At 40.4% G+C, this 21,106-nt stretch overlaps 1 protein-coding gene across 1 annotated transcript in view; it reads right to left on the bottom strand.

Moving 5' to 3' along the window:
* The window catches only part of shank3a (SH3 and multiple ankyrin repeat domains 3a), a 181,033-nt gene that overhangs the window by 28,352 nt on the left and 131,575 nt on the right, over window positions 1–21,106 (bottom strand). Inside the window, exon 18 of the mRNA XM_086298422.1 lies at window positions 19,249–19,362. Within this exon, the coding sequence (XP_086154548.1) occupies window positions 19,249–19,362 (114 nt within the window). The remainder of the gene's footprint in view (window positions 1–19,248; window positions 19,363–21,106) is intronic.

Below are 21,106 nucleotides of genomic sequence, written 5' to 3'. Positions count from 1 at the left end.
ATCTTCTGTTGCTTACTTTAATGAGAAGAGCGAGCCGTTTGAATATTTGATCATCATGACATAAATAATAAACAACAACAGAGTCTAAAAATAGAAATACAAAACAAATATCTGATAATAGAAAAAAGCTTTTCCACTTTTGGAAGAAAGTAGGTCTGCAATGAGGAGAAGACTGACAGCAAGAACAAAGGAAAATTTAACAAAAGATAACAATTCTTTAAGAATGACAGTGAGTGACAACTGGAAAACTTTTAATTAGTTATTTTTGGTAAATTTTTAAAATTGTTACCTAACAAATAGTTTGATAGCCTGATGATTGAACTTTTTTCCTGCTCTGTATTAAGCTTTAAGTCACATTTAAATGTGCAGCGTAGTGAGCATCCTCTTCTAAAAATGGAAGCAGTAGTACGCTAGCAGACACCATCCTTTTTTCTACTACATTACTCCGTATGCTGAGTCACATTGGAAGTTTCTCACATTTGCAAAAATGGGCTATTTCAGTCTTGAAAAGAGTGTTTACATCTAAACGGTGCTCAGTGCAATGAAACTTACCCCAGAAAAGGTCATAATACAAGGAGTTGCTTTGCTCTGTCTTCACAACTGTGACAACTCCATCTATCCTGCTACACAGCACAGGCAAATCTGACACCATGACTGGACAACAGTCCATTTTTCAATTCCACCTTTCAGCCTCGCTAAGACCTGAACAAGAAGGTTGTCTCTCCACTCTGTCATTTGAATCCCTGAGACAAGCTGAACTCCCGCTCATCTTCTCGTCTTCACCTTGAGGCGATTAAAAGCAATCCCGAAAAATCCATTTCATGCAGAAAAACTAGTGACAGCTGTTTCCTCAGCACCATTTTCCTTTCTTCGTTTTAACAAGGAAACAGGAATTCCTGGACAAGTAGCACTAAACTGCGTGTAACTGTCTGTGGCCTCAGTGTCCTCTTCTGTTTTAGCCTCGAGCAAACAACTCCAGCATATCTCTGCCTTTCTGCTGTCTTTCTCCTCCTCCTCTGCCTCAGAATTGGTTGCTTTGTTAAAGAGCCTTCAGAGAGCTTGCTGTTACCACGTAAGTGTCAGAGGCAGAGGCCGACGCCTATAAATACCTCAGTTCTATCAAAAGCCTTGAATAATTCAATCAAATTCAGTCAACAACAGGCAACTACTGTATAAGACCCTCAAACGCTGTGATGCACGCCGCAGTACACTTTTGAGTCAAGGTCAGGACGCTATCACTCATACAGACACACAAACATCCCCAAAGGGAGCTGAACAGCTTACTTTATAAACAAAAGACCAATGTAATGTGAAACATCTTTGGGCTGGAGTAAATAATAAAAGAGATTCAGAATTTCTATTATGTAGCTCCGTAGGAGAGTGAGAGAGGGATGCCGAGTGACACAAACTGAAGAGAAAGACAGTGAAATATGGTGAAAGAGGAAAACAAGGATGATTATTCTATCGAACCGCCTCTCATTTCTTTATATCTTCTGGGCGAAAGTGGCTCAAGAGTTGGGAGTTCGCCTTGTAATTGGAAGGTTGTCGGTTCGAGCCCCGGCTTGGACAGTCTCGGCCGTTGTGTCCTTGGGCAAGACACTTCACCCGTTGCCTACTGGTGGTGGTCAGAGGGCCCGGTGGCGCCAGTGTTCCTCAGTGCCCCAGGATGGCTGTGACTACAATGAAGCTTGCCATCACCAGTGTGTGAATGTGTGTGTGAATGTGTGGATGACTGTTTGTGTAAAGCGCTTTGGGGTCCTTAGGGACTAGTAAAAGCGCTATACAAATACAGGCCATTTACAATATCTTACTAGGAAACTGGGAAGTGCCTGAAATTCAGAAACACATACGGAAATACATGATATAAAGTATACCTTTACTGCACTGGCAGTGTAATTGTGATCATTGTTAATGACATTTTTGCCAATATGACAAGATCCCCAACACCACTTGTGGACCAAACCAAGAGAGAGCCTCCGCTGTTTTCCAGATGACACTATACTGAGTTGTACCTCGCTCCTGACCTCCACTGATATAATGATAATGATTTGAACCAAATATTTAAAATTTGTCACTTCAATTGCTTCATAAGACCTGTCAACACTGATTTTTAGTACAGTTCTTGTGGCATACCTCAGCCTTTTCTCCCTGTTTGCCTTCTTTAAGAATGGCTTTTTAACAGCCACCCTTCCACTGAGACCGTTTCTGATGAGGCTTCACAGGACAGTAGATTGATGTCCAAAGAAAAACTTTGAAAGACTTCCAGAAAGCCAGTGAAACTGCTGTTTAAAACCACTTTGAAAAATTAAAAGAAAGTTTTTCTCCTTTAAAGCAAAATATAAAGAGGGCTGGAGCAAGACTGTTGTAGCACACCACAATAATGACACCCAGTGGGTATCAAGTCATGGCAGTGAAAGGATTCATGGAAAAAAAGCAACTCAACCAACAATCTACAGATGACTTTAAACAACCACAGGTGAACAGTGTCTGAGAGCCGCCACGACACTGTGAAATAGACTAGACTTTCAGAAGAGTGCCTTAACCCGTCGATGTGTGTATGTGCATGTTTACTTTTGTGTGCGGACATGCGCGTGTGTACAAGCGAGTTTGCGTTTGTGACCCGCTCTCATCCAGTGCAGCCCCTGTCAGATGTAACATGTCTCTGCTCGACTGTCAGCCCTGCTTCAGCTTTGATTCATTGTTCAAATAGCATCGCCATCGATTATGATTTGATATGGATCTGTCCTCCAGAGAGAGATGGCTCAACACACTCGACTGACTTCTGATGAAAAGTACAGATAGTGGCCATCACTCTGTGGCGAACAAACAAACACAAGAGCCCTGCACACACTCACTGGACACTTAGTGTAATTTTTTTTTCCAGAGTTAAATGGTAGGACTTCTCTTGAACTGCCAGTCTATAACACTGACTCAGCTAAACTTTAATACCTAAGACATGCCTTCCAACCTGTGGTTTATTGTCTCTCCCTCTCTCTCTTTCTCTCTCGCTAATAAGATGGATTAGTTGGCTATGCTAATCTATCTGCTGACTCGAGACAATAACTTAAGTGCGTGCGTGTGTGTAAGCATAAAGGTTTAAAAAAGCCTGTCCATTTGAATGCACACGCACAGCTCTGTCGTGTCAGCATTTGCATACTCACTCTGCATTTTACAAGTTGTCACCAGAGAGTTACTGACTGAACTCACTATGTAATTTGTAATCTGGGCCTGTACCGACTAATTTATGGAACCATGAGGGAAACGAAAGGGGTTTGTCATTGAAAGGTGAATGCTTTTTCTGTTATGAGCTTGCTCAGTATCGCACTGAAATTACCGACTGTAATAATATTAACTCAAAGTTGTAGAATTGCCGCTATAATAAATCACAACAACGCATGGACAAGGTGACCAAGAGTGCTTAAGGACACCAATAAGAGCAAACTATTTATGCTCAAATGGCTATCCTATGTATTCTTAAGCTTTGTGGTTTTCATGATTTAGGATTAGACTGAGCTGGCTCAGAAAAATGGGATGCAGCTTATCAATTAAGTAGCCTCCCTTTGAGGTGACACTGATGCTTTTATGGTGTTGCACCAGTCTTACCCAAGGTCAACGCAGACAGACCTTTTCTCAAAAATAACCTGTTAAAGTTTTTTGCTTTACTGCCACTGATGAGGTACCATTAAGCTCTTCTCTTTCTTTCCTTTCTTTCCTTAAGCCTAGAGCACACATGGTTTATAAAACTGTATAAAATAAAGGTGGGGTGTGGGAGGTGTGGGGGGGTTGAAGACAGCGACTCCTTGTCTCCTGCAGCAAGCAGAGGGAAGAGTGTGATAAGAAAGAAGGTGCTACCAACATGTCTTCAGCCTGACTGGCCTTGTTAACACACAAAAACATTCATATTTATTGTGTTAGGGTGACACTCAAGGTGTGAAGGGCGAAGACTGGCCCTGTCCTTGAAATGCTGATAACATGAAAAACTGAAAAGACAGGAAAAAAAAACATACAGGGAAAAGGTAAGATTACAGAATGAAAGAGAAAGGGAAGGAGAAACAAGCTGTAATAGTCCTACAACACTCTCATGAGGATACAATATGTACTGTATTCATGAATTTTATATTTGAATGTGATGAAAGGCTTTTCCAGAAAGAGGAAGCCATTTAAACATGTAAAAAAAAAATCTGCTTAAGTGTATTTGGGATATTGCTGAATGCTGTGAAATAAAATAAAGTAACAGCTGACAGTAGCAAAACAGATGCCGGTACATCTTTCCTAATGAAAACTAAAGCTGAAGCTGATCAGCAGCTGATGTCCTTGAGCTCCAACTGTTCATTTTCAAAGCAGAGCGATGCATTGAAAGAACAGGCTTCATACATACGGCATAAGTGGCGCTCACTTCAAGGGCGTAGATTTGGCATTGGTGGGGACGGATGATTCAACCACCGAACCCTGCCCCGTTTCTTTTTTTTTTAATTTTTGGCTTTGCTTCTTGATAAAAAAAAGAGAAATATACTTGCCTACATATGCTATTCTACATGCTTTTAAACCATTTAAAATTACAATTAATGGTTTTATGTGTGAATTATATAATGTTAAATTACTATTAAACAAATGACTGACTAAGTATTTTAGACTTTAGTTTACTTGAGCCATATTCCATATAAATCAGGTATCATACAAAAATAAAAATAGCTTCAAATACAGTCAAGACAATAAAAGAATATAACTTTAAGGACTTAACAACATTACTTCATTTATAGTGCACCAACATCTCTTATACAGGGTGGCCATTTATATGGATACACCGTAATAACATCATCATCATCATCATCACCTTTATTTATAAAGCACTTTAAAACAACCACAGCTGACACAAAGTGCTGTACATTGGAACTGTAAATTAAAATTACATGAGATATAAATAAAAACAAAATAAAAGAAGAGTGAAACCATTAATTAAATACTACAGGACTACAGAGCGCACCTGATTAAAAGCCACATGCTCTAATTGTAGAAAGAAAACCGTATGCGTTTCACTTGTAATATGAGATATTTACACAGAAATATTACACGTGAGGATTTTTAACGTTTAATTTAACATAAACATGGTAACATAAATGGCCTGCATTTGTATAGCGCTTTTCTAGTCCATAGGACCCCAAAGCGCTTTACACTACATTCAGTCATCCACCCAGTCACACACACATTCACACACTGGTGATAGCAAGCTACATTGTAGCCACAGCTGCCCTGGGGCGCACTGACAGAGGCGAGGCTGCCGGACACAGGCGCCACCAGGCCCTCTGACCACCACCAGTAGGCAAACACGGGGTTAGTATCTTGCCCAAGGATATTTGGCATGCAGCCAGGATGCAGCCTGGGATCGAACCACCGACCTTCTGATTAGTGGCTGACCTGCTCTGCCACCTGAGCTACAGCCACCCACGTTAATAACATAAACGTTATGGCAACATACAAAAATACATACTGCAAATGCTTTTTTTCCTCGAACAGCGCCTGTAACACGGCTACCTTTAAGTATACGTACGTATCGGTAACACACAAATTGCGTTGCTTATGGGTTTTTTTACGGAACAGTGCACAAACAACATTACAACATCTCTTAACGACCGATAAAAAGATATACCGTATATATACTACTTATCATTTTGATTGGTCTACTGTTACAGGCAAAATGTTTTTGGCCGCATGAAAAAAAATATGCATCAGCCGCACGTCAGTATAAGCCGCAGTGTTCACAGTGTGGGAAAAAAGTAGTGGCTTATGACCCGAAAACTACGGTACTTCAAATAAAAGAGAAACTAAGTCTCACTGAGGTTAAAAGCCAAGGAATAAAAGTGGGTTTTAAGACGCGATTTAAAAGTGAAGGGGCCTCTCTAACGTGCAAGGGCAAATTATTCCATAATTTTGGAGCCACGATAGAGAAGGCCCTGTCCCCTCTGAGCTTCCTCCTGGATCTCGGTACCTCCAGGAGCAGCTGGTCAGCTGACCTGAGAGACCGACAGGGTGTGTGGGGATGAAGAAGTTCAGAGAGGTATGGTGGGGCAAGAGTTTAAAAACAAACATGAGAATTTTTAAATTAACTGTAAAAGACACAGGCAGCCAGCGCAGAGAGGCTAGCAAGGGGGTTATATGCTCTCTTTTTCGAGTTCCTGTTAGGGGAGTCGTGCAGCCGCATTTTGAACCAGCTGCAGACGTGAGAGCAATGACTGACTGACCCCCACATAAAGTGAGTTACAGTAGTCCAGGCGGGAAGAAATAAAAGCATGGATCACTGTTTCAAGGTGCTGCCTCGAAAGAAAAGATTTTACTCTTGCCAGTCGCCTTAAATGATAAAAACTGGACTTCACCACTGCTCTGATTTGGTTGTCCAATTTAAAATCACTGTCCAACTTAAAACCAAGGTCAGTAACAACAGGCTTAAAATAGACTTCCAGGGATCCTAAAACAAGGAGGAGGACTCACAGGGACCACTGGTTCCAAACACCAACACTTCTGTTTTCTTTTCATTAAAATTTAAAAAGTTTAGAGCCAACCAAGCTTTAATGTCATCTAGACATGTCAAGAGAGGTTTTATGGAGATGCCATCCTTGTGTTTTAGTGGCAAATAAATTTGGCAGTCATCTGCATAACAATGAAATGAGATCCCATGCCTTCTAAGGATGGAACCCAGAGGCAAGAAATACAGTAAAAAGAGCAGTGGCCCTAAAATTGAGCCCTGTGTGCATGACAGAGAAGCAGAAGATGATTCGGAACCGAGAAGGCTGACAGAGAAAGTTCTATCTGACAAATAAGACCTAAACCAATTAAGTGCAGTGCCACTGGCAGATTTTTTCACTTATTTTAAGCTAAAATATCTTGTATTAAGTGAAAAAATCTGCCAGTGGAACAAGTGAAAAATCTCTAGTTTTTCTCTAGTTTCAAGATTCACTGTCTTGAAACAAGTTCCTTTAGCTTACTGAAATGTTGCCCTGTAGCTGATTGTGTCTTATTTTAAGTGTAATGAGATAATTTTGACTAGAAATAAGACAAATATACTTGGTAAGATTTTGAGTTTTTGCAGTGAGGAAACAAAGTCAGAAGGGCCACCGAGCTGATTAAAAGCAGCAGAAAACTGCGCGGCAGTGGAGGGGTTAATAACACGACAGCACCGAGTAGCAGCGCCAGATTTAACTGCAGTATATGTCACACCAACGTTGAATAACACAGGCATATGATCTGAGAGTGCACAGTCACAAATCTCCAGGTTAGTGACAGACAGACCATATGACAGGACAAGGTGCAGTGCGTGTCCGTGCTCATGTGTAGGGCTAGGGCCAGGCTAAAAGAGTCAATAAGGCTTAAAAAGTCCTTTACCAGTGGTTTATCAGGACAACATACATGTATATTAAAATCTCCAACAATAAGAACACTATCATAGTTGGGCATAATCCCAGCTAAAAAAAAAAAAGTTGTTTATGAAGTTCTTATTGTATTTCTGGGGGCGATAGATGACAGCACAGAAAACCGGGTTTGTACGACTCGCCTCAAACAAGGTAAGTTCAAAGCTGGAGAATGAAGGCTATAGAAAACACTGCTTACATTTGTAATCCTTTTTGTAAAAAGTCACTGTGCCTCCACCTCTGCCTGATGTCCGTGGCGAGTTAAAATAGCAATAATCCACAGGTAAAAGTTCAGATAGAGCACTGGACTCACCAACACTCAGCCACGTCTCAGTCACACACAGAAAATCCAGATCACGGGAACTGAAGAAGTCCCGAAGAATAAAAGTTTTGTTTAAAAGTGATCTGGCGTTCACCAGGCCAATCCTGGCAGGAGCTGGAGTTGGCGCTCAAGGTTCAGGAGGTCCAGAAACCCGCCGCAGCAATCTCAGGTTCCGATAATGTTGACGGCGGAAGTTTAGCCTGGGAGGGCATGGGCAGCGAGGCCGAGGAGCATCATCATCAAAGCCGACCACAGGCACCAAACAGGCATCAGCAGGATCCAGAAAACGTTGAGACGCAAACAGTCTTGGAAATAATCGATACAACATGGGAATGGTTGGTGATATTAAAGTCCTGTTAGTGGCTCATTAGTATATGTGAGGGGGCAAACTCCATGGTGACCATGGTGGCCATTTAGAAGTCGGCCATCTTGGATACAACTTTTGTTTTTTCAATAGGAAGAGGGCCATGTGACACATCAAACTTATTGGTAATGTCACAAGAAAAACAATGGTGTGCTTGGTTTCAACGTAACTTTATTCTTTCATCAGTTATTTACAAGTTTCTCTTTGTTCACAGCAATTGACATGTCGAAGAGGTTAACAAGTGAGGAGCGGATCAAAATTGTGTTGATATCTGGTGAATGCAGTAACCGGGTCATTGCAGCAGATTTCAATGCAAGACACCCTACGAGACCACCCATCTCCTATGCTACAGTTAGCAAACTGCTTGCTAAGTTTCGTGAAACTGGTTCAAGTGTTGGATTTGCCAAAATGTGGACGCAAGAAAACTATCACTAATGAAGAAACATCAGTGGCTGTCCTAGCTTCATTCAACAAGAGCCCACAGCGTAGCACTCGCCGCATGTGACTGGAGAGTGGCATTAGTCGAACATCCCTTCGGCGGATATTAGCTACTCACAAATGGCAACCTTACAAACTCCAGCTACTGCAGCATCTCAATGAGGATGACCCAGATCGGCGCACAGAATTTGCAGAATGGGCAAAACAAAAATTGGAACAGGACCCTCAGTTCACGCAGAAGATTTTGTTCAGTGATGAGGCAAACTTTTATGTGAATGGTGAAGTTAACAAACAAAACCACTGCTATTGGTCTGACACTAACCCACATGGATGGATCCCTCCAAGACTGTTGGAACAATAGAAGTGATGGTTTGGTGTGGTATATGGGGTACAACAATAGTGGGTCCATTCTTCATCAATGGAAACCTCAAGGCCACTGGATATTTGAAATTGCTACATGATGATGTGTTTCCCTCTTTATGCACTGAAGCTGGCACGTTCCCTGAGTTTTTCCAGCAAGATGGTGCACCACCACATTATGGGTGCCAGGTCCGAGCAGTCCTAGATGAACAGTTTCCTGGAAAGTGGATTGGTCATCGTGGGCCAGTTGAATGGCCCCCAAGGTCTCTCGATCTGACCCCCTTAGACTTTTATCTTTGGGGTCATCTGAAGGCAATTGTCTATGGTGTGAAGATACAAGATGTGCAGCACCTGAAACTACGGATACTGGATGCCTGTGCTGGCATTTCTCCTGCGGTGTTGCTATCAGTGTGTGAAGAGAAGAGGGTTGCATTGACAATCCAACACAATGAACTGTGAACAAATGAATCCAGCACATTGAACACATTTTATAAGTGGTCAGAAACTTGTAAATAACTGATGAAAGAATAAAGTTATGTTGAAACCAAGCACACCATTGTTTTTCTTGTGACATTACCAATAAGTTTGATGTGTCACATGGCCCTCTTCCTATCCGGTTGTTCAGTCTGACGTCACTAGCCGTGTCTGGGTCTAAACTCCGCTGCAGGTCCATATATCAAACGATCACTATGGCATTACTGAGAGTTGAAAAACTGTCTAAAGTCTTTCATCTTTAATAAAATGATCAGCCTTCTCCTCTACCAGGTGTAACAATTGAGTTTAACATCCAGGCATCCATGAAAACGGAATTTATGACATTTAACGGAGTTAGAAGTTAGCAGGGAGTTAGCTCGCTAGCTTCTATCTAAATACAATATAGCATGTCCTGACTGCAGGGTTTTGGAAACAAATTAAAACGTACAGCTCTGCTATCACTTCCAGCATAAATGAAGACAGAAAACTAAACAGCAGTGACGTTTGTAGGGTTACTGAAATTGGGCTAGCTGGTATATAATGATGTGCTACGTGACCACTAGCGACACAGCTATGTTAGCATAATATAAACAAGCTAACTTTTTTTCCACTCGATAAAAGTTAACGTGAGTGTTCTCGGTGGTCAGGAACAAATGTAATCGCATGGCAGGATGCTGTAAAAGGACCAAACTTCAGCCAGGAGAACAACTGAGATAATCCATCCACAATACAAGGTTAGTCATTCATATACTGCTGCATGGGCTGGGCTGTAGTTACATCCTAAGGTTTTAAAAACTGAGCTTAAATAAATGATTAGCGGTAATAAAAGCCGAGGGAGGTCAACAGTGATCACTGACTGTTTTAGGAGCTTTTTGAGATCAAATAGAAGAAAATACATAACATTAAACATGTTAACAACACAAAAGCCATATTAAACGCAGACTACTTTAGACCCGGAAGTAGGATTCATCGCGTCATCACTGAACAACCGGATTGAAAAAACAAAAGTTGTATCCAAGATGGCCGACTTCTAAATGGCCACCATGGTCACCACCCATCTTGAGGAGTTTGCCCCCTCACATATACTAATGAGCCACAAACAGGACTTTAATATCACCAACCATTCCCATGTTATTACGGTGTAACCATATAAATGGCCCACCCTGTACATTAGCACTAAGGGAACACTAAGTAATGATCCACAACTATTTTCAGTTGCGGATGATAAAGGATTCAGAAAGTTTATTCATGCAGGCCCATATGACAGAGAATGTGCATCTTCTTTTTGTTTTCATATTTTAATTTATATTTAATCGTGTTGTGGTTTGCAGTGTTTTGTGTTGTTTCACTTTAAATTTGTTTAAAAGGAAAAAGCTGAAAATTTAAATATTTAAAAGTTGAAATGTGAATAGTTGGTTTTTGTATTATATGATTTATTTATTACATTTTATGTGGAGTGAATAAATAAAATTATATTTACGGTACCCTAGAGACAAAGCACGTATAAACCCCAAAACACGTACAAACCCTGAAGCATGTACAAACTCCAAAACACGTAAAAACTCCAAAACACGTACAAAACACAACAGAAGTGCTCCAGAATGCTAGGGGCAGTGTTGAACTTTTGTTACCTAGTGGCTACACAAGCCAGCAAGTACCAACGACCGTATTTGGTGTGTGGTAGGGCAGGGATAGCTCAGTAGGTAAAGTGGTCGCCCCATGATTGGAAGGTCGGCGGTTCGAATCCACTTAACGGCTACCCTGAGGTACCCCTGAGCAAGGTACCGTCCCTACACACTGCTCCCCGGGCGCCTGCTTAGTGGGCTGCCCACTGCTTCACTGAGTGAATGGGTCAAATGCAGAGAAAAACAAGTAATTTCCCCATGGGGATCAATAAAGTATCCATTATTATTATTATTATTAATAGGTAAATGAACTTTTTTTTTTTTTAATCATTTGAATATATATGAGTGCTTGTGTATAAATACACAAACAATACACATATGCTTTCATGCTTTCAATTGTATAATTTAAGTGATCTAGGTAGCTGTGTTTCGGAAGTTCAGTTAACGCTAGAAATGTGTTTTGGAGTTTGTACGTGCTTTGTCTCAAGGGGCCACCGCATATATCTATATATAAACATTTATAAATAAGACCACTTTTTTTACATTAGTAATTCCTTTTGTGCATAATTTTATATTATTGTTAATAATAAATTAATTAAAGCAACAAAACAACCTGAAGAGCCGGTTAGGAGCCGAAAGAGCCGGCTCTTTTTACTGAGCCAAGCCGAAAGAGCCGGTTCTCTAAAAAGAGCCGACAATCCCATCACTAGAGTGTTGGCATGTATGGCCTAGCATAGCCTGTAACGTTATTATGACGGACACATTTTATGAGTGAACTTGACTTTAAGTCACTTACAGGTTTCTTTGAAAATTACTTTCTTATATCCAGGTTTTTCCTTTTTGCTGCCATCCCCCTCTCCTCCTTGCAGATCCTCGCAGCGCAGGCTTGCTGCTGCTAAAACTAAACAGAGCTCCCTGAAAGGCACAGCCAATCGCATTGGCCATATTTGTCACCTAAGGTAGGACTCCAGCAGAGAGCGTAATTTGACTCTTTCTGCACCGCTAAGTGAATGAGACGTTGACAGATCATTTTTTTCTTGCTATTGGTTTTGTTTTTCTTTACTCGAAGACATCAAATTATTGGTGGGGGCAATTCAATAATCGCTGGATATTGGTGGGGACATCTCCCTTCTGTCCATGCCAAATCTACGCCCATGGCTCACTTGCCACACCATCAGATATCCATTCATAAGCTATTAGGGAAAAGCTACACAACACAGGCATTTACATGTCTCCTTCTCTTTTCTTTCACTGAATCCTCTTTAGCTCCTCTTGCAGTCCTCAAGGACTTTGAGAACATTTCCTGCTTATGTGTGGGCTGTCCTTTTCTGTCTCTTTGTCCCAGTGCTTCAAGAGCAATCATTTCCACAACTGACGTCATTCATTAATCACTTTTTTTTCATTGAGGGTTTATATTTAAATCGTAGCATGTTGTTCCAAGTGTACAGGATTGTCTCCTGTTTCATCCTCCAAAAGAATATGGCTGATATAGCTATAACAATTATTATTGTTTTCTAGCCTAATATGAAAACTATAAAATAAATACCTCTGACTGATAATGATCTTTCAATAATATAAAGTAGGCTGCACGGTATTTACAATTGCACCACCAAAGCCGAGCATTGAGAATCTTCTGAAATGCCAAGAAAATTATACTATACTGCATCATCAAACACCAGAGGTGTGGACTCGAGTCACATGACTTGGACTCGAGTCAGACTCGAGTCATTAATTTTATGACTTTAGACTTGACTTGAAAAAATGTTCTAAGACTTGTGACTTGACTTGGACTTTTACACCAATGACTTGGGACTTGAATTGGACTTGAACCGGTTTACTTGAAAAGACTTGATATTTTACCCCAAATATAAAATTTAACATGCATATTATATAGAGATTGAAAATGTGACGTCATTCACGGGTAGAACCGCAAAGGATTCTGGGAACTCGTGGCAAGCGGTACTAGCGCACGCAGGCTTTCAATTAAAATCAGTTATACAGCGATAAAAAGAAAAACAAAAATGTCAAGAAGCCGTTGTATTATTAACTGCAATAGCCGGTCGCATGACAGCCACGGGAAGCCGACGGGTAAAGAGATCGGTTGTTATCGGATTATGTCGTTGAAGAGAAATTGTTCAAGCCATGTTTCCGAAGTAACAAAGATGCGACGGATGGCCTGGATTGCAGCCATTCAAAGATCAAATATAACGTCCCAGAACCCTCCAGCTCACAGGTTAGTCTGCTCCAAGCATTTACACGAAGGTCAGTGTTTTTTAGTAGTTAATACGTCATTTTCATAACATAATTGGTGATATAGGTTACAAGCAAGTCTGGCGCTGAACAGAAATTGTCGCGCTATGCTCCTTTATTTATTGTGCATAAATAGTGAATTGTCCTGACACAATATTGCGTTTCGCTTCTGTTATTATGGTACATTGACAAAAACATATGCTTTTATTCACAGGATAAAACAGGTTTTTTGTATCACTAATTGCCCAGTACGATTACAGCATACAATATTGTTGTCACTGCTACATTTCTGTGATGCTACCAGAAATTATTTCCACTACTAATTAATTACCGTTGAGCTCAAAGGTCCTATTAATAAACGGTTAAGGAATGTATATTTATGACGACGATTTGTGAGACTGGTAAACTTATGATACGTACGATGGTCTTTCGTTCGACACGGTGCGTTTCAAGGTCCTGCACCCATCTGTCGGTAAACTGTACCTGGGCTTGTTGCAGTGACCGGAAGTTACTAAACTTCATGAGTGTGTGCACTCACTCCAAGAACCGTATGATTATAAATATGCATATAAATATGCTAAGATGAGATAGCTGACTTCATCTAACTAGCAAATGTTGTCCAGGCTACGTTGGTGATACAGTTTTTTTTAATATGTATGATATTTTTGTCATGCGATTTTAAAGCCGGTCCTACAACCGCATCCAAGAATAACATGCAGCTTATCTCAGAACTGTCGGTGAAAATTATTCTTGGAGCTAGGTTTAATTGAGCTGCATTTTAAAGAGGTGCAATTTCACAATTTGTGTATATTTTCTAAGTTCACTATTTTGTCATGTGTTGAGAAAAACACAGATTTTAAAATTACATGGTCTAATATTTACATTTAGCATATAACTGCAACATTATTTTTTCGTTTTTTTTTTTTTTTTTAAAGACTCGAAAGGACTTGAAATTCAAAGTTTCAGACTTGTGACTTGACTCGGACTTTTACACCAGTGACTTGAGACTCGACTCTGACTTGCCTGACATTACTTGAGACTTGACTTGAGACTTGCAAAACAATGACTTGGTCCCACCTCTGTCAAACACTGTCAATAAGCAGACACAGATAATTACAGTATTGCCGTTGCACCTCAGATATGCCTGCAGAACCAAGCTACAAAGGGGAAATTGCGCTGAAAATTCCACACTTGTGACCAGATGACTTCCTGTGTGATTCCTCTCCAGTCCATTGCACTACCTCCCTATCGCTCCTTACCCCTCTCTCTTCCACCCTACCCTCCGTGATGCTCTGTTCATGTCAGTCTCAGCTGCCGCAGCAACACTGATGTTTAAGCATTCTAGGGGAGTGCAGACACACTCCAAAACTTCTTAATGGGCAGGCTAAAAATAGCTCAGGCTGGATCTGACTGGGCTGATTCATGCGGCTGTGAGTCATTCAACTGTGCCGCGGTGTGAGGAGAGCAAGGGAATGGAGTGAATGAGCACTAAAAGAAAAGAAATAAAACTTTGCACGCTTGTTAAGATATAAAACCGCTGAAAAATGTGCCCTTGCTTATCCCATCAATGAGAAAAATGTGCATTTTATCCCCTGTGAGCGCGTGTGCCTCTAATTCCTTAAGGACACTTGACACTGCAGGGCAGCAAAAAAGAAAATTAAGGCTAATATAATAGAAAATGAGGCTGATCAAAAACAACTCTCTGTTTCATTTACCATTAGGGACAACTTGTCTTTTTGGTTATTGCATGTTGATTTCTCGTTTGGGGATAGCAGGATGGTGGGTGGGGTCTTTAGGCTGGTGGGTTGTAGGAGCCCAACAGATGGTAGCCAACAGATTAACAGTACCACTGCTAAAAATGAGTGGCGTGGTAATTTGTTAGCATCATTAGAAAGGGAAAAGCAGTTCATACTCATATCATTATTCCCTCCATTAACACGGGTAAACATCTACTATTAACCCCCTGATACAGGCCAGCAGCATCTGTGTGTGTATGTGGGAGGGGGAGTTGCTTACTGCTTACTGAAATGATTCAAGGCTCTCAGCAGCGCTGGAAAACAAAGTCCTTTCCTTTTCCAAGTTTTGTTTTTTAACCCGAAAAATAACAACACACTGACACAGTACAACCCACTGACAAACAGAAACACGAGACTACTGGGGCCCCGTAGATCAATCCAATCAATATTTTGGTCTTCCTATTGCTTTTGTTTCCCTCTTTGACTTCTACACTCAGCCTTTGTCTCACTTCCCTCTCTCTGTCCCCTTGAGCACTGGTTGAAGATGAACTGCTGGCTGCAGGTAGCTCCTTCCATGCTGAGAGCAGAGAGCCATGTGGTGACAGATAACAGCCAGAGAGTCGGTGATGGCTTAAACTGTCACATGGTCATTCACACTTTCTCCCTCTGTTTTCACATCCTCCATCCCAGACTTAAACTACTCCTTTTTTTCCATTCAACATCATTTTTTCTTTTCCCTCCATCTGCACTGCTCTTTCAAACCTCTCAGAAGAAACAGAGAAGTGATGGGGGCTTTTTTTCGAGTTTAGACCTCACGACTCATGGCACAGTGGAGCAGAGAGAAAGGGAGCGTGTATAATGGTATTTGGGTTACTTAATTGTAGACAGGGCTGTCTTTCCTGCTTCACTAGGCCGAGACATATTGCCCTTACTGTCAGTGATGCCTGAGTGGCTGCCTTCAGATAAACAACCCACTGTGGGTGTTGTAGTGTGTCCCAGTGTGTGTTACTATGTCATCTTGTGTTGTCTTGCTGTTGTACTGCACATGAATCTAGGGATGAGGATGAGATTAGTTTTGAAATGCTTCAGTAGATTCAGAAATTGTATGTTAATCACTGATATATCAAATGCCTGTCTTGTACTTCATAATTTATTTTCATTTATATAATTATAGGCAAATATAATTATTAGCATCCGGTTAAATAAAAGAAAAAGAACTATTTACTGGTGGGGAAGGTAGACATCACTTCAAATCTCTAAAAAGGGCTTCTAGGTACTGAGTTTTTTAGGATTTATGAGTGAGTGGGACTGAGATTCAGATCCCCCCCCCTCCTCCCTCTTTTCCTCCTCTCTGAAAGACACGCTCTGCCATCTCCACTTTGCTGTCTTTTAGAGTATGCTCCACCATCCGTCTCCCTTGCTATCTGGCCCTTTCTTTCCCACCTTCCCCTATCTTTTTCTCACAATGCATTTAAATGGAGTATTTAGAGATTCCGCCCTTTCTCATCACTCCACACCTACTCTGAGGTAACCTCAATCCCTCAACAACCCCTTTAAAAAAAGAAAATTCCCCAGCTGCTCCAGAAATAGGCCCCAGGAGACGCACGACTAACACACAAGGAAGGGGATGATATTCACAACCAAAAATGCCCTTGCCTTATTTCCACTCTATGAACCTGCTGCAGCCTTTTATGCCAAGGTAAACGTTTTCACCCAGTGACCAGATGGTTTCCATGATATTTGTTTATGATGCTGCACAAAAATTTGAATCCAGCAACCCCACTGCACATGTTGTTCCCCCTGGGACTGCACTAAACGAAATGTGCCAGCTGCTAATTAAACGACAGTCTAAATGGAGATGCGTTCACATTAATCTGAAGTACTCTGAGTTGTTTGAAAAGTTTACAATGTTGTCTTTAAATGCTGCAACATGGATGTGAAGGTCAATTATGAAGCACACAAAATGGCATGCCAAAAAATATAGAAGTTTTACACCATTTTATTACCTACTGCAGGGCAGGAGCTGCTTTACTGTTAGGTGGTCTTTTTTATTTATTGTTCCTGTATCATTTCCGTGTGTTACAGCCAAACAGCAATGCATTCCATTACCATACTACTGCAATACATTTTACTGGTAGACTATTTTTCAGCTTTTAAAAACTTGCTTGTATTCCTCAAGACCAATGAGTTTATGTAAAGGTCAATAAATAATGATAAGAAAGGATTCTTAAAAACAAAGCGATCCAGTCGTCAGCAGATTACTTGAGAGAACTGCAGGTTAACAGTGTCTGACATCTGTGAGACAGACTAGACTTTCAGCAAACAGAAAGCAGACTAAACCTTCCCAACACTGACAATCTGATGTCGAGAATAGCCACCTCAGTATCAATTAAGACATTTATAAACTAGTACAAAAATGGGCAGCCAAACAAATGAAACAATACAAACACCAGCTAAATGCTGACTATTAATCTGTTGTGTGCATTTTGGGGTAATTGGAGTGAAAGTGATTTCTTTCTAGAATTATCCCTTTGTGGCTGTGAGCCTCTATGAAACAATCGATTTACTGTTTAAATCTACTTCTCTGCAGACTTCACCTTTGACCTTTTGGATATAGAAGATCTTTATGTTATCATCCTCCCCCACTAGACATTTGAGTGAAATTTCATCATGGTTAGCAAAACACGTTTTGTGAGCTCAGTGTGATCCTGGCCTATATGACTGATGTACCAACTGACAGTCTGAAAACATGAATCCTTCAGCCACAACAAGTGTCACTACAGAGACTAAAAGATGTTTGGCTACACGTGTTTGAATTATTCACCTCCATAAAACTCCCATACAAAACCAATTTTCAAAGTTTTGGTTAATTATTTAACAAAACTAATAGATAAGCATGAAATACTACTTAAACTCTAATTTACTAAACTAGGTCTGTCACCACTAATGCTTATGTATGTTTTTGTTCATGTGGGCTTTCCACAAATGATAACACATCATTCACATACAGCTCTATTACACAATGCTTTTACACTTTTTAAGACTGAAAATTAAAAGCAAACCTTTTATAAAAAGAAGGAAAATATACAGGAAGTATTTTCCATTAACTTGTAGTCGACTGCTAAATTTCATGAGAATTTTCCTCTGATCCAAACCCTGACTACATGTTCTAATGCAGGCTAAACCATTCAGGCTTTGCAGTACACCTGCATTTAATTATGCACTAATCAAGTGCCCCTAAAAGCTTGAAAATCTTTGGTGGATAACTCAACAGTCAAATGTCAACTAATGAAAAGGGAAGGTTAGATTTAAGTACTCTGTTGCCAGTATACTGTCTCCGGCATCGGCATAACCGTCTTTCCAGGCAGCCTAGACATTTTCAAGAGATTTACCTCAGCTGCTACTGTAAGAATATTTTATTGATGATACAGTTTTACTGTCAAAGCAGCTGTAAATATTTGCAACAGTTGGGAATCTGGAACAAATAAACTTTTTACTATTTGTTATTACTTATTTATTTGCAAATTTTACTTTTGAAGTATAATTCTGAAGTACAACTGGGTGCTTAAAACCCTTGCCTCAACAAACACGGGCTTTATTTTTGCATTTATTTACAAAGTGCAGGGTAGACATACAGACAGCAGGGGACTGACATGCAGCAAAAATATGGCCAACCTGAAGTCAAAGTGGATTCAGTGACTAACCCATTTCAGCCCAAGTATCCTCTCTGTAACTATTGCTCCTTAACACTGTATTTACACTGCCAGAGGTGGGTGATGCTTTTTGTGGACACATGTATAAAAAATATCATTATTACTTTGGCTTTTGCTGTTCAGTATTCCCCAAATTATTTAAATCCTCTCAGAATTTATCATTAAGATCAATATTTAATTTTAGGCAGCAGGCGATGGTTACAGGAGAGATATTTTTTTGACAGAATTTCTATAGTTGGCACAGGCGTTTAATAAGCCTGAAATTTTAAATGATAAAAAAAATCAAGAAAGTGATTAGAATGAAAGCAGTTTATAGTCAATTTAAAAAATGTAATTGCCAATTAATTTATAGTGCACCTTTTTTCATTTCTGGTTTCAGGGTATTTCCAACTAATTGATGATTACATCACAGAGACACAGATGTTACACTATTGTTTCCACAAAGAGAGCTACACAGGACTCTGACCATTAGAGCAAGATTATAATAACTTGCCAGACTCTGACACCATCACTGCACAGTATGCACATGCATGTATGGGTCAGTGTGCATGTAGATGTCTTACCTAGTCGTGGATCGTATTGTCTCATCTGCACTTCTTCCACACAGTCTGCTGGGAACCATCCTGTCCTCCCTTTGACTGTGCCTTCCCAGAAACCTCCTTCCCCAATGCTGAGCACTGACAAAGAGAGAGAGTATGGGGACATTTCATTAAATGAGCCTTAGCTGTCATCATTGTGAGGTTGTGGAGTCTTGGGAAAGGGAACAAAAAGGACAAAGGGCCACATAACCAACTGGGTATTTAGTTTTTTTGTGTTCTTTCTTCATAAATTACACAATGAAGTGTGCACACAGGGAATGGGAAGAAAGGACAGGAGTGAAAGACTTTGTTTCACAAACACACACCGACACGAAGTCCACTGACACAAAGAGAAGAAATTGGGAAGCAGAAATACTGGTCTGTAACTTATGTACCACACCAAGGGCAACATATTTTCATTCCCCCTCATACCAGTAACTAAGTAGAGGGACAAACTGATATTTTAAAACAGAGGAAAGGAATGATAAAAAAGAAGTGGGAGTTAATAAAAGGCGAAAAAAAAAGGACCAAGTAGAGGTTGTGAAAGAGAACAAGAGGGCGGGAAGGAAAAAGAAAGAGATCCCTTCTAAGTTCTGCTGTGGTAATTAGAGATGAATGTATAGTTGATATTGATCTTCCCTGCAGGACTGAGCCAGCACACTCATTTCTACAACACTCATCCATTATCCCAGCAAGCCAACAGACACACACACGGACACAAACACACGCACACACGCTCCTCAGAGATCACCAGGTGGAACTGAAGCTTTGCCTGAGTGAGCCCTTCTTCTAAACTGGTTGCTAGGATACGCCAGTGTGATGTTGCAGCCAGCAGACAGTTTGCTAAATGATGTAGTCTGCTTCCTCCAACTATATTCCACTCTGGCATGGGGACATGTCATGGTGGTGTAACCTGGGGCACTTTGAGAAGCAGCCAGCTGGACTGAAATGATAGTAAATGTTCAAATATCAGTCATTCACAGGATTCCTTTCTGTATCTTGCAAAAAAAACCCAAACAAACAAAAAAACACATTTTCTCAATGACTTATTTGACTTACTAGGCCTAGATCTACAGAAATCCCCCACTGACCCCCAACCCCCAGTTTATTTTTTTTTTTTACTATATGTTCAGAGGCACATGGGCTGCAGCAGACCAGAGTGGAAAACTGTGCTTCAGTACACTGTTTGATGTTTAAACCAACCCTGTTAAATTAAACTTTTTGTTTTAATTTTAAAGCAGACTTTCTCGAATGTTGTTATTTTCTCCTCTGGGAAAGGTAAAGTTTAGTTAACTAGATAATGTATTAGTTTTCATAATACTATTGGGCTCCAAGGTGTGGTGGAGCCTATCCTGTGTGTGTGATAGAGCATGAAGCATGGTACACCCTGGGCAGGTCACCAGTCTATCACAGATTAGAGCCCGGCATTAGAAAAGTCATTAAAGGAAATGCTCTGAAATCTTTGAAACTTTCAGAGCATTTACATTAAATGTGTTCATGTAAATGGGGAGTCTTCTATACATGTGAGTTCCACAGGGTTCAGGCAGTGTAAAACTGTATATATTTTGACTGCTACGCAGATGATACTCAGCTATATCTATCTATGAAGAAGGATGACAAAGCAATTTGTTCAACTATGTGCATGACTCAAAGATATAAAGGCCTGGGTGTTCCATAATTTTCTTCTCTCAAATTCAGACAAAACCAAGTTTTTTTCCTAAAAAAATCTTAGAAAGGATATTCTTATTTTGGATGACATTACCTTGGCCTCCAGTAATACTGTTAGTAGAGAACACTGAGCACCTATTCTCTACTCACGTCCCACGTGCTACCACTGCAGCAT

Source organism: Aulonocara sp. 'chitande type north' Nkhata Bay, linkage group LG7, assembly GCF_057382095.1.
Source record: "Aulonocara sp. 'chitande type north' Nkhata Bay isolate Kocher_YH1m ecotype deep benthic linkage group LG7, A_spYH_male_GT1.1, whole genome shotgun sequence".
Lineage (NCBI taxonomy): Eukaryota > Metazoa > Chordata > Actinopteri > Cichliformes > Cichlidae > Aulonocara > Aulonocara sp. 'chitande type north' Nkhata Bay.
The sequence above is the reverse complement of the archived record's forward strand: the minus strand, read 5'-3'. Positions and strand labels throughout refer to the sequence as shown.